Source organism: Podarcis vaucheri (genome assembly GCF_965113315.1).
Source record: "Podarcis vaucheri genome assembly, chromosome: 6".
In the NCBI taxonomy this organism is placed as follows: domain Eukaryota; kingdom Metazoa; phylum Chordata; class Lepidosauria; order Squamata; family Lacertidae; genus Podarcis; species Podarcis vaucheri.
The window spans coordinates 14,196,963-14,209,001 of NC_138764.1; the positions used below are offsets into that span (position 1 = coordinate 14,196,963).

The following is a 12,039-nucleotide window of genomic DNA, read 5'->3' on the forward strand; positions in this document are numbered from 1 at the left end:
TAGAATGCGTCCTTTTTTTTTAAAGAAATATTTTATTAAGTTTTCAAACACAAGATAAAAAGTGAACACACAAAATCCCTTCACCAAGAAAATGAAGTGTCCTTTTTTAACACTTTCTGGCCGACAATGCCCAAGAGGAAGGCTTCTGGTTTCTTGACAAAGGTATATTTAAATACCTTTTTTAACTCATTATAAATCATTTCCCAGAAGGCCTTCACTTTTGGACAGGTCCACCAGAGGTGAAAAAATGTCCCTTCAGCCTCCTTACATTTCCAGCATTTATTATCAGACAGGTGATATATTTTTGCAAGCTTGACTGGGGTCATGTACCACCTATATATCATTTTCATAATATTTTCCTTCAAGGCATTACATGCCGTGAATTTCATTCCGGTGGTCCATAACCTTTCCCAGTCTTCAAACATAATGTTATACCCAATATCCTGGGCCCATTTTATCATGGCTGATTTGACTGTCTCATCCTGAGTATTCAGAATGTGTCCTTTTTTAAAAAACGCATCTCTGGGCTATTTGTGGGGCCTGCCTGGTGTTTTGACATGAGTAGAATGTGTGCTTTTATTTAAAATGCCTCTCTGGGTTATTTATGGGGCATAGGAATTTGTTCCTTATTTTTTTCAAAATATAGCCCGGCTCACCACATGGTCTGAGGGATGTGGTGGACCGGCCCCGGCTGAAAAAGGTTGTTGACCCCTGCTCTAACCAATCAATCAACATGAAACAAAAAAGAAAAGATATGGTGTTTTCCTGTGGCTTAATAACTGTGGACTCAGGCAGCAAATGGAGCTGCGTATTCAGTAATGTGGTGATGTCAAATTCACTCTAGAACGAAGCTGTAAAGACGTTTAGAGAAAAACCAGCCAAGAGGAAAGAAGTGATGTTCTCACATGTTCCTAAGAGGCTCTAAGCCGCTTTTCTATGGTTACAGTTCTGGTTCAGTCTCTAGGGAACAGAATGCAATGATGAATCAGGCAGTGAAATATCAACCACCTTGGAAATAGAAGTCTCCCTTGCTTGACTCAAATGAAAATGTGCTTCTGTCTTGGTGAACTGAATCACTGAAATCATGGAACTACACTAGACCTCTAAAAGGAAACAACTTCTAATACAAAGCTATGTTATGGGCAACATAAATGCATCCTGTTGTGTTGGTTGTTCATGCCAGTGAGAGAGTCTGCTAAGCAAAACCATGAGTGGCCATAGAGGAACCTTTCCACTCTTATTTCTCCTTACCATTGGGTGCCAAGCAAAAGCCCAGCTGCTGAGTGGAGGGTCACCCATGACAACATCAGCAGCCAATACCTTTGCCAGGACAATCGTCCACACTCAGCAACTGCGCATGACGCTGATTGCTGCCACCTCCACCTTCACACAGCAAAAGGTAAGAGGTGGGAAGGGGTGCCCCTTCCCCTTCATCACATCCCCATGGCACTGGCTGGTTCCCCTTAGCAAACCAGCTCACTGGCTGCCATAGTATCCAGGTGGCATTATGTTCTTCTGCCAAGAACATTCCATCTCAGGTTTGTTGGCTGCTAAAATAGTAGGCTGGTTCAAACAGCCAGCAGCTCCAAGTGATAGTTTCTGGGAATGTGCTGGGCTACTGTGGGCTGTGTGAGCTGGCCCAATGATCCTACGGTGGTTTCTTCCTATGCTGCTCAGTAAACACTGGGTGTCTGAGGTCTGAAGTAGTCCCATGTGACCTTGGTCTTCCAACCTTACAGAGTGGCAAAGAAAAGAGCCACAGTGCAGCACTCTCATTCCTGGTTAGCAACAACTCTCAGGTTTATTATTGGCTTTAGAAAGCTCTGAGAGTATCCAGAAATAAGAATGAGTTGATTGATGTAAGGTTATTACGGACTAACAATATATACTAGAATGTGTAAATGCAGAGGCAGCCAGAAACACGTCTCTAGACTTGCAGGAAGCAAATCTACCCTGCTTCCAGGCTGGCTGAGCAATGTATGTGAAGCAGCAGCAGCAGGCTCAACTGACCTCTTTGGAGAGGCAACAGTCCTTGTCAGATGACGCGAAAGTTGTCTGAAGAATGTGGAGGGATATTTTTCTCGGCTGCCAGCTTAATCCGCCATCCCCATAGGAGCTGACTTGATTTAGACAGCTCTACTGGTTGATGTGATGTGAGCTATGGTCACAAAGTAAACTTACAAGGATTTTGCTTCCCAAATTGTGTGACGATACCTTAAGCATTTGGGGGACACTTAACGTTTCCCCTTTCAAGGAAGAAATTATTAGACTGGCCTAGTAATCAGTCTGCCCTGGACTATCTGCACACAAAATGTCAGGGTTTTGGGTCAACATAAAGTACTCGTAACACCTACAAAATGCTTTAAAGGGGAAATCAAACCTACCTTATTATTCGTTAAAAAGCTATAGAGAGCCCAGACATCTTGAAAGCTACTGTTTGGCACTAAAACCCTGAAAAAGATAAGAACAAACAGTGGAAAAATCATTAAAGGATTTTAAACATGGATGACCCAATGACACAAGAAGTTCACATCACTGCTTATACCGCATGAAAGAGGTTCTTATTTAGTTATTTATTTGTTGCCTTTTCCCCCCTGACAGGGCTCTGGACAGCAACTTACAGATAAAAACAAAAGAACTGCCAAGAACATAGAAAACTGGTCATTAAAATACAATTAAACACCGATAGAATTAAAGCTATATAAAATCAGCTTAAAACACGTGTTCTTAATTTGTACAGGGTGAGTCCTTTAAAAGAGGCCCCGTGGACACAGAGTACACATGTTCCATGGGGCCTCTTTTAAAAGACTTACCCTGTAAATTCAAGCAGTAGGGGATTCAATTACTAAAATGTGCTGTTTGGGGCTTCCCTTAATATTTGTCCAGAAACTGCAACTAGTGCAGAACGCTGCAGCAAAGCTGTTGAAGGGGGAGCCCTATTGACAGCATATCACACGTGCTACTGGGTCACATTTAAGGCTTTGCCTTTGGCATAGAAAACCCTGAATAACTTGGAACCAGGATACCTTACTTTGCACGTTCCTGCCCAGTCATGTCCACCCTCAGGAGAAACTCTATGGAAGACATAAGAAAACCCCTACCAGTTAGGCCAAAGGTTTATCTATCCTAGCATCTTGTTCTCACAGTGGCCAACCCAATGTATTACAAACAGGGTATGAGGATTAACAGGAAACCTCTGTTGTATTTCAGGTCCAATGCCACAGCCTCATGACCATTATGGATCTGTGTGTATACACTTTGCAACATATCTTATCCTGTCCAAAATATTACTCTTGATCATATTGAAGGGGCCAGAAATCCCAAGTTCACTCTCTACCGCCTCTCTACTTTTCTTCTTCTTTTTTGCATTCCACAGAAAACTTTGCTTAGAGATTTTAACTCCTATGTGCAGGCCTAACCAGTGCATGATTCATGGGTGACAGTATGTAACAAGTGACGTCTGACATGTATGAATGCCTCTCATCCTAAGCGTTCAGCATTGAACTTCCAAGCCACAGACGGCTCCTTGTCCTTTTCTTGTGACTTGCAATCCTGCCTATCTTTTTCTTCCTGACACCTTGTAGAAATCTTCCAAATGACCCTGGTTCACACTGCAGTACAATTTTAATTTAAAGCAATTTACATCCATTTGCAAACAAGCGGGGAGATCTTTTGGAGGCTAGCTGGGCAAAGATGAAATGCGTGTTCTTTCAGTATCATAGTTCATCAGCATAAAGGAAATGCCCATAAAACCTGTGATTAAAAAAAATACATATTGCTGCCTCCCCCAGCCCTTTCTAATATTGGATAGCTTTACCATACTCAGGAATCAAGGTTTTAGGTCTCTTGCGTAGGGCACACAGACTTTTTTTGTGTGCTTTGCAATGGAACTCTAAAGATCCAGTTCTTACTGCACACTTCGTTCTATAGACTACTCAAGGCTCTTTCTGCTTAACCCAGAGTATAACAATTATTTTCATCTACAGCCAAACCTCTTCATATATCGTCTGCTGTCTCCTAAATAGCCATTAGATGGCAGCAGACATTTGCACACCATTAATCTAGAGCAGTGTTTCTCAGTTCAACCCTCAGGCTAACTTTCAGGTGGGCCCTGTGGTCTGATCCATACTTACCTTATGCCCAATTCCATATTTGACAACATTTTGTGATTCTGCCCTTACATCACCTTTTTGTAGTAGGTGATTGGCATCAGTAATTTTCAGCCATCTCAAGTGGGCTCTGAAAGCAGAGATGTTTGAGAACGCCTGCACTATATTACAAAGTGTGTGTGTGAGATTCAGGACTTTAGCTATTACAAATGCCTCGTCAATGGTGCAATCTGACTCCAGAATGTGAAAGCCTCATTCAGATTACCCATATTCACTTTATAATTCAAACTGCGCACAGAACCAATGCACAGCCCTTGTACTGACCGGAACACATGGCATCAAGCCCTGTGGAAGCAAAAAGTAGGCCCACACAGCAGACGACTGACTGCAGTGGTAAGTACTGACCCAAGAACAACGTATTATGCATAGTGATTTGTTTACCAAAGTTTTTACTTATTTACTGAATTTCATGTATGTGACTGCCAGTTGGCTAATGGCAGCATTTTTGAGGAATGTTTCGTGGCACCTAAATATACATGTCCACAAATTCGCAGCAGCAGACCCAAGTTTTCTAGTGTTTATTTTTTATAAAATGTTGGGGGGGAAATCACATACCAAAGAAGATTGGAGTTAGATTGCCAACCTTCCAAAGCAGTTAATGAGAAGGGCTGAGATCCTATATCTATTTGTATGCAATAAAAAGTTTTGGTTTTTTTAATAGAAGTGCTTCCGTACCATCCTCGGTTGGTCCGACCTCTTAGCAGGTCACCTGCTAAAATCTTGTATGTGTGTGGATTACAGTGGTACCTTGTCTAGTGTCTGCCTCTTCGAGCGCCCGTTCCATCGAACGTCTGCAGCAAACCCGGAAGTATCAGAACAGGTTACTTCCGGGATCGCCGCTCGCACATGCGCAGAAGCGCTAAATCACGCTTCGAGCATGCACAGAAGCACAAACCGTGTGCATGCGCAGACGCGGCGCATTGTCCAGCGTCCTTTTCAGCCAGCAACCGGGGCTCCAGAACGGATCCTGGTCGCAAAATGAGGTACTACTGTAATTTATAATAAAAAATAAAGCTATCTTTATAACTTTATACCTGGGCTTTCCTTTATAAAACAAAATCAATGTGGCTTTTAAAAATCATAAAAGCCACAACACATAACAAAATAGTTCAAATACAATAAAGTCCACATCGCTAAAATCATAAAAACCATGGGCATGATAAAACAACTGAAATACAGGCACCTTGCCTTGTGAAATACTAGTACCAATACATGAAAGTGGAGGTTCAGTTTTTGGAACTAGCTAACAGGTAGTTGCTAACAGGCAATAATGAAGGCCAATGGGTACTATTTCAGATGCCTGGGATCGATACATAATCACAAGCTAAAAGTACCAAGAAACTTATTTCAACACAGTGGCTCCAACAAACAACAGGTGCGCAAAGGGCAAAAACAACCCGAAAAAGAGCACAAAAACTGCAAAAATGGTACGAAAAGAGTGGGGGCGGGGAGATGGCTTGTAAGTGCTTCTGGTTTTTAAAAGTTTTTCAATGGTTTGCAGAGGTTTAGAGGGTGTTCACTGGTTTTTAGATGGTGTTCCCCACTATTCACAATTTCACGGTTACCTGGGGACATAACCCCCAAGTAAGTGAGAATCACCTGTACTCCATTCAGCTCACATAAACTTACTGCCGAATTCCTGCCAGGATTTCGCTCACTGCTGTCATTAACTTCTGCAGACCGATGAAAGCGTCTTTGAATGAGTGCATATTCTGAGTGGTGGTAGCCGTATTGAGGTCCAGCTTCTGGAAAAGTTCTAGACTAAGAAAAATAAAAGAATGAATTTTAAAACAGGCAATGAACTACCTATTGTCCTAGACAGGAATGGGGTGGGGAGGCAAGGATGGAGAGAGAGAGAGAGAGAGAGAGAGAGAGAAACAGACAGAATCAGAGGCAGGAAATCCTATTGCATGTGTTCTTTTTCAAAAGAGCTCACTGAAGCAAAGGCATTCAGTCTAATCTGATTCATAAATTCATAGTGAACAAGGGTATAGCTGCTGTGATAACAGGACTATTTCCTCAGAAAGACACACAACCTTTTGCATTAGGTTTCCATTGCAGAAGTTTTTAAACAACTACTCAGCTGTTTAAAATTCTCCTTCAGATGTATGCATTGCCATTTTCCAGTTTGCACTAACTTTTTTTAAAAAAACACTTTTTGCCATCCAAGCTTGTGGTAGACTGAAGCCCACTTCACAAATTATGTTTTTACAGTGTTCATTAATGGCTTGTTCACACATGTATTTGCAGTGACTGTATCAGGTGACGACATGCATATATGAAGGAGCCATCGCTGATGAACCAGTTCAGGCAGAACTTCCAAATAATCTCTTCTCTTCTCTTCATTTTCTGGACAGTGGATGAAATTCACAAATTTGGCTGCCAGTCATCAAGCAGCATACAAGCACATCTGCACTAACCCTAGGATGCTTTACATTTTGCCTAAAATAAGACAACCTTGATTTCAAGAAGAACACTCTCTTTCAGCTTTTATTACCTGAATAGGTTTATTGTGTTCCAGACGCTTTCAAGGACAGACCAGATTTCCACATGCCTGTTTCCTTGGGCTAAAGGCTTAGGTGACAAGGACGCAGCTACATCCTGAGTGTGCTGGGTCAAAGCTCCATCTTCCATTTGTTCACAAGCAGTAGTTCCTGAAGTAGATTTGAAGGTGTCTGGAGTATTTGGTCCAGAACCTGGCTGAATATTATGAAAATATAGCAATCAAGCAGTAAATATACTGGATCTGATGTGCTAAAGCTGCAAGCTACCCGATTTTTTAAAGGAATGACACACTAAGACTAATATAACCACTGTAAAAATGAGATGTACTTCAACTCATTTCACTGACTTAAAGACATTTATATACCACCCTTCATACTTTGACCCAAAGTATTTCACAAGAACATCAGCGCAGGGGCCCTCTAATTTTTGACATTACTTTTTAGGGGGGAAACTTAGTCTTATACATGGAAAAATATGGTACCTAAACTTTTTAATCTCACTTTTCCCTGTAAAAAATCTCAAGTGGTTTATAACAATGCAGTAAATAATAAACTCAATAAAAAAGCAAGCAGCATTTTCTCCTATCCTCACTCCTGGCTTTCAACTCCTCCCAGGCAGGGGCTGACCCAAGAGTCTAGCAGACTCGCCCACCCTTATCCATTTCCCTGCAAGAAAAGGATAAAAGCAAACACATTTTGTTCAAAAGTTACATCTGAGATTTATTTTGACCATCTGTTCCACAGATGACATTGAAAGTGTATTTCAAGTTGCCATTAAAAAGAAGTTTTCTAACACAAGTAGCTTTTAACCCTGGATGATGATGATAAATAAGCAACAGCAACATTGCTGCTGCAATCGGATACATGCATGTGCATGTAAAAAGGAATGACTTCTGTCAAAACTAAGCAGCTCTTACCTTGTCAAGTGTCTTGAGCAGTTTATTCACCTGAGCTAAAGCCTTGGGAAGGATACCATCATATTCTGATCTTGAACTGAACTCCTCCAACAGCATTTTAGATTCCTGGAGCACCTCATTCACTGTTGAGGGTTTAACCACAGAAGCTGAGAGAAAGAGAGAGAGAGAGAGAGAGATGTTAATGGGAAAAAAATTGAAAGAGGACAGGAAACAAAATACAACCATACCATAAGTAATCCTCAAATACAACCCAGTATATTTGCAATTTGAACTATTCAGGAACAACAACTGATAAGCAGTGCATTCAAAGGGTGCTATCATCTTGCTACCATCTACCACTGACACACATCTCCTAAAGATCCTGGATCTAGCAGGGTCTCACTACAATTCTACATGACTTGGGAGGTCACCAAAACCTTCTAGCATCACAGAACAACAGAAGGGAATATGCTGGTGGTCAATACGTACATATTTTCAATGGACCAACTACAGGGTGCTTTTGGGAACCTCAAAATACTTTTGGCATCATATAGGTGCACAAAAACTATTGGGTGCATAGATTAGCCACCGCTGCTCTACACTGAACTCAAGAGACTTGAGTTTTGAGTAAACATGTTTAAGACTGCACTTCTGTTCTATGGCTTATACAAATGAATCCTATTATATTTTAGTAATTTGGGAGTGCTTGGGAGTGCTAGAAACCTGTATCATAGCTCTGAAGGTTCCTTGGAGGAAGACATGATAAACACATTTGAGGTTTTCAGTACTGATATGCCCTTTGGCGCAGGTTTTGGGATTTCAAATAGTTTCAAGGGTTAACATTTTCTTACCTTTACAGAGATGTTCATATAGATATTCAATGGTTGAAAGAAAGTTTCTTGATATAACCATTCCAAAAACAGCCATAAAGTGTTTTTTGTAGCACTCCAACACCTTTGCTAATGTCCAGGGCGGGTGATGATACACTACCTAAAAAAGGGGGGGTGGAGTTCAAATATTAATCTCTGATATAATTTAGTGGTCAGGTTTCCATTTATTGAAGTACGAGTTATGTCAGACCTTATTGCTGATCACAGAGTTTCTGCAAGGATGGGAGAACTGGTGCATCAAGATGATACATATTTGATTTCTGGTCAGCTTCACTGACAATAACCCATTAATGTGGTCTCCTGTATACTAACATATTTTCTCCTTCTCAATCATTTGGTGGCTTTTGATACCATTGGTCACTGTGTCTTGCTGGACTGGCTCTCTGGGATGGGCACTAGGGGCACTGTTTTACAGTGATTCTACTCCTACCTACAGTGCTGTGTCCAGAAAATAGAACTGAGAAATTACCGTATTTTTTTGCTCTATAAGACTCACTTTTTCCCTCCTAAAAAGTAAGGGGAAATGTGTGTGCGTCTTATGGAGCGAATGCAGGCTGCGCAGCTATCCCAGAAGCCAGCACAGCAAGAGGGATTGCTGCTTCCACTGCACAGCGATCCCTCTTGCTGTTCTGGCTTCTGGGATTCAGAATATTTTTTTTCTTGTTTTCCTCCTCCAAAAACTAGGTGCGTCTTGTGGTCTGGTGCGTCTTATAGAGCGAAAAATACGCTAGGTCTCAGCCCCATGATCCTTGTAGTTTAGTGTGTCGCAGGGCATGATCTTCTCACCAATGCTGTTTAACATCTATACGAAACCACTGCAAGTGTTCATTAGTTTTGGGGTGAAGCGTTATCAGTTCACTGATGATACGCAGCTCTACTTTTCCATAACGTCCGAGTCAGGGAAAGCAGAGTATGGTCTGGAATGCTGTCTGGATGCAGTGGTAGGTTGGCCAATGGCCAATAAACTGAGCTGACACCATGAGAAAACGGAGGCGCTGTGGGTAGCTGGTTCCCGTGTCTGGGAGACTGGCCAGTTGCCTGTTCTGAATGGGGTTGCACTCCCTCTGAAATTACAGGTTCAGAGTTTGGAGGTGCTCCTGGGTCCACCTTTGTCACTGAAGGCTCAGGTAGCCTCAGTGGCTAGAAACGCCTTTTACAGCTATGGCCAGTAAGTAAACTACAGCCATTCTTGAACAGAGATAGTCCGTGCACTGGCGACCTCAAGACTCGATCACTGCAATGTACAACAACAACAACAACAACAACAATAATAATAATAATAATAATAATAATAATAATAATAATAATTTATTATTTATACCCCGCCCATCTGGCTGGGCCTCCCCAGCCACTCTGGGCGGCTTCCATAAAAACCAAAAATACAATAAAATATCACCCGTTAAAAACTTCCCTGAACAGGGTTGCCTTAAGATGTCTCCTGAATGTCAGGTAGTTGTTTATCGCTTTGACATCTGATGGGAGGGCGTTCCACAGGGCGGGCGCCACTACCGAGAAGGCCCTCTGCCTGGTTCCCTGTAACTTGGCTTCTCGTAGCAAGGGAACCGCCAGAAGGCTCTCGGCGCTGGACCTCAGTGTCTGGGCAGAACGATGGAGGTGGAGACGCTCCTTCAGGTATACTGGGCTGAGGCCGTTTAGGGCTTTAAAGGTCAGCACCAACACTTTGAATTGTGCTCGGAAACGTACTGGGAGCCAATGCAGGTCTTTCAAGACCGGTGTTATATGGTCTCGACGGCCGCTCCCAGTCACCAGTCTAGCTGCCGCATTCTGGATTAGTTGTAGTTTCCGGGTCACCTTCAAAGGTAGCCCCACGTAGAGTGCATTGCAGTAGTCCAAGCGGGAGATAACCAGAGCATGCACCACTCTGGCGAGACAGTCCGCAGGCAGATAGGGTCTCAGCCTACGTACCAGATGGAGCTGGTAAACAGCTGCCCTGGACACAGATTTGACCTGTGCCTCCATGGACAGCTGTGAGTCCAAAATGACTCCCAGGCTGCGCACCTGGTCCTTCAGGGGCACAGTTACCCCATTCAGGACGAGGGAATCCTCCACACCTGCCCGCCTCCTGTCCCCCAAAAACAGTACTTCTGTCTTGTCAGGATTCAACCTCAATCTGTTAGCCGCCATCCATCCTCCAACCGCCTCCAGACACTAACACAGGACCTTCACCGCCTTCACTGGTTCTGATTTAAAAGAGAGGTAGAGCTGGGTATCATCCGCATACTGATGAACACCCAGCCCAAACCTCCTGATGATCTCTCCCAGCGGCCGCATGTAGATGTTGAAAAGCATGGGGGAGAGGACAGAACCCTGAGGCACCCCACAAGTGAGAGCCCAGGGGTCTGAACACTCATTCCCCACCACCACTTTCTGAACACGGCCCAGGAGGAAGGAGCGGAACCACTGTATAACAGTGCCCCCAGCTCCTATCCTCTATCCTGGCACAGAGGCTCTGGTTGGTGAAAAACACTAGGGCTAGACTGCTGATAGGGGCAGACTATCACCTGGTCATGCTGTGCAGATGCCTGATGATTGTCTTCCAAAGCAACTACTCTATTCCGAACTTAAAAATGGAAAGCGTAATGCCGGTGGTCAACAAAAGAGGTTTAAAGACTGTCTCAAGGCAAATCTAAAAAAGTAGTATAAACATTGACCACTGGGAAACACTGGCCTGCGAGCGCTCCAGTTGGAGAACAGCCTTTACCAAAGGTGTCATGGGCTTTGAAGACACTCGAACTCAGGACACAAGGGAGAAACGTGCTAAGAGGAAGGCACACTTGGCAAATCCACACCATGATGAACTCCCACCCGGAAACCTATGTCCCCACTGCGGAAGGACGTGTGGATCCATAATTGGCCTCCAGAATCACTTATGGACTCATTGTTAAAACCGTGTTTATGGAAGACAATCTTACTTGGCTACGAGTGATCGCCAAAGAAGAAGAAGCAGCTACTGGGCCAAGTTCAAAATTCTTGTATTAATTTACAAGGCTTTTAACAACTTGGGTCCGACAAACCTTGAGGACTGCCTGGTTCATTGCATTCCTGCCTGATCAATCAGATCTTCTGGGAAGCTACTGTTAGTGGTCCTCCAGAGTTCAGTTGCATGGCTCTTTATCTACCAAGAGCCAAATGTTCAATACTGTGGTCTCAATTTTACGGAACTCCCTTCCGGTTGAGGTCCAGCACCGGCGGAATACTATTTTATTACTGCGGGCATTTTTAATGAATTCTGGTTTTATAGTTTTTAACTGATTTTTATCTTTCTTGTACCAAGTTACTTGCGCATCGCTTAGACACGATTGTAATTAAGCAGCAAATAAATGGTCAAAATACATAAATAAAATATGTACAATTTCTGAAAACTGTGGAATCTATGTAAGAAATTCATGCCAGTGTGAGGCAGCCACTGGCATGGTAGTCAGCAATGAGACTTCAGCATAAGAGAAGTGGATAGGTTTAAGGAACAGCACATTCACTGTGACTGTGCAAGCTCTGAACCAAAGGACTTCAAAGTGGGCTCAGACATTCTACAAACATTTATGAAGACTGTATTCCGAAA

At 43.0% G+C, this 12,039-nt stretch overlaps 1 protein-coding gene across 10 annotated transcripts in view; it reads right to left on the reverse strand.

The window, feature by feature from the left end:
* Positions 1-12,039, reverse strand: part of SWT1 (SWT1 RNA endoribonuclease homolog) — a 36,859-nt gene that overhangs the window by 4,459 nt on the left and 20,361 nt on the right. For 8 of the 10 annotated variants that reach the window (XR_014220484.1, XM_082225457.1, XM_082225455.1 and 5 more), the window contains 5 exons: positions 8,421-8,559; positions 7,591-7,736; positions 6,667-6,869; positions 5,799-5,930; positions 2,385-2,451 (listed from right to left, as the gene is read on the reverse strand). Coding sequence is in view for 8 of the 10 variants with exons in the window: in XM_082225457.1 (XP_082081583.1) it covers positions 2,385-2,451; positions 5,799-5,930; positions 6,667-6,869; positions 7,591-7,736; positions 8,421-8,559 (687 nt within the window). In the remaining 2 variants the exon portion in view is untranslated. The remainder of the gene's footprint in view (positions 1-2,384; positions 2,452-5,798; positions 5,931-6,666; positions 6,870-7,590; positions 7,737-8,420; positions 8,560-12,039) is intronic. The other 2 variants (XR_014220483.1, XM_082225459.1) reach the window with 1 other exon arrangement.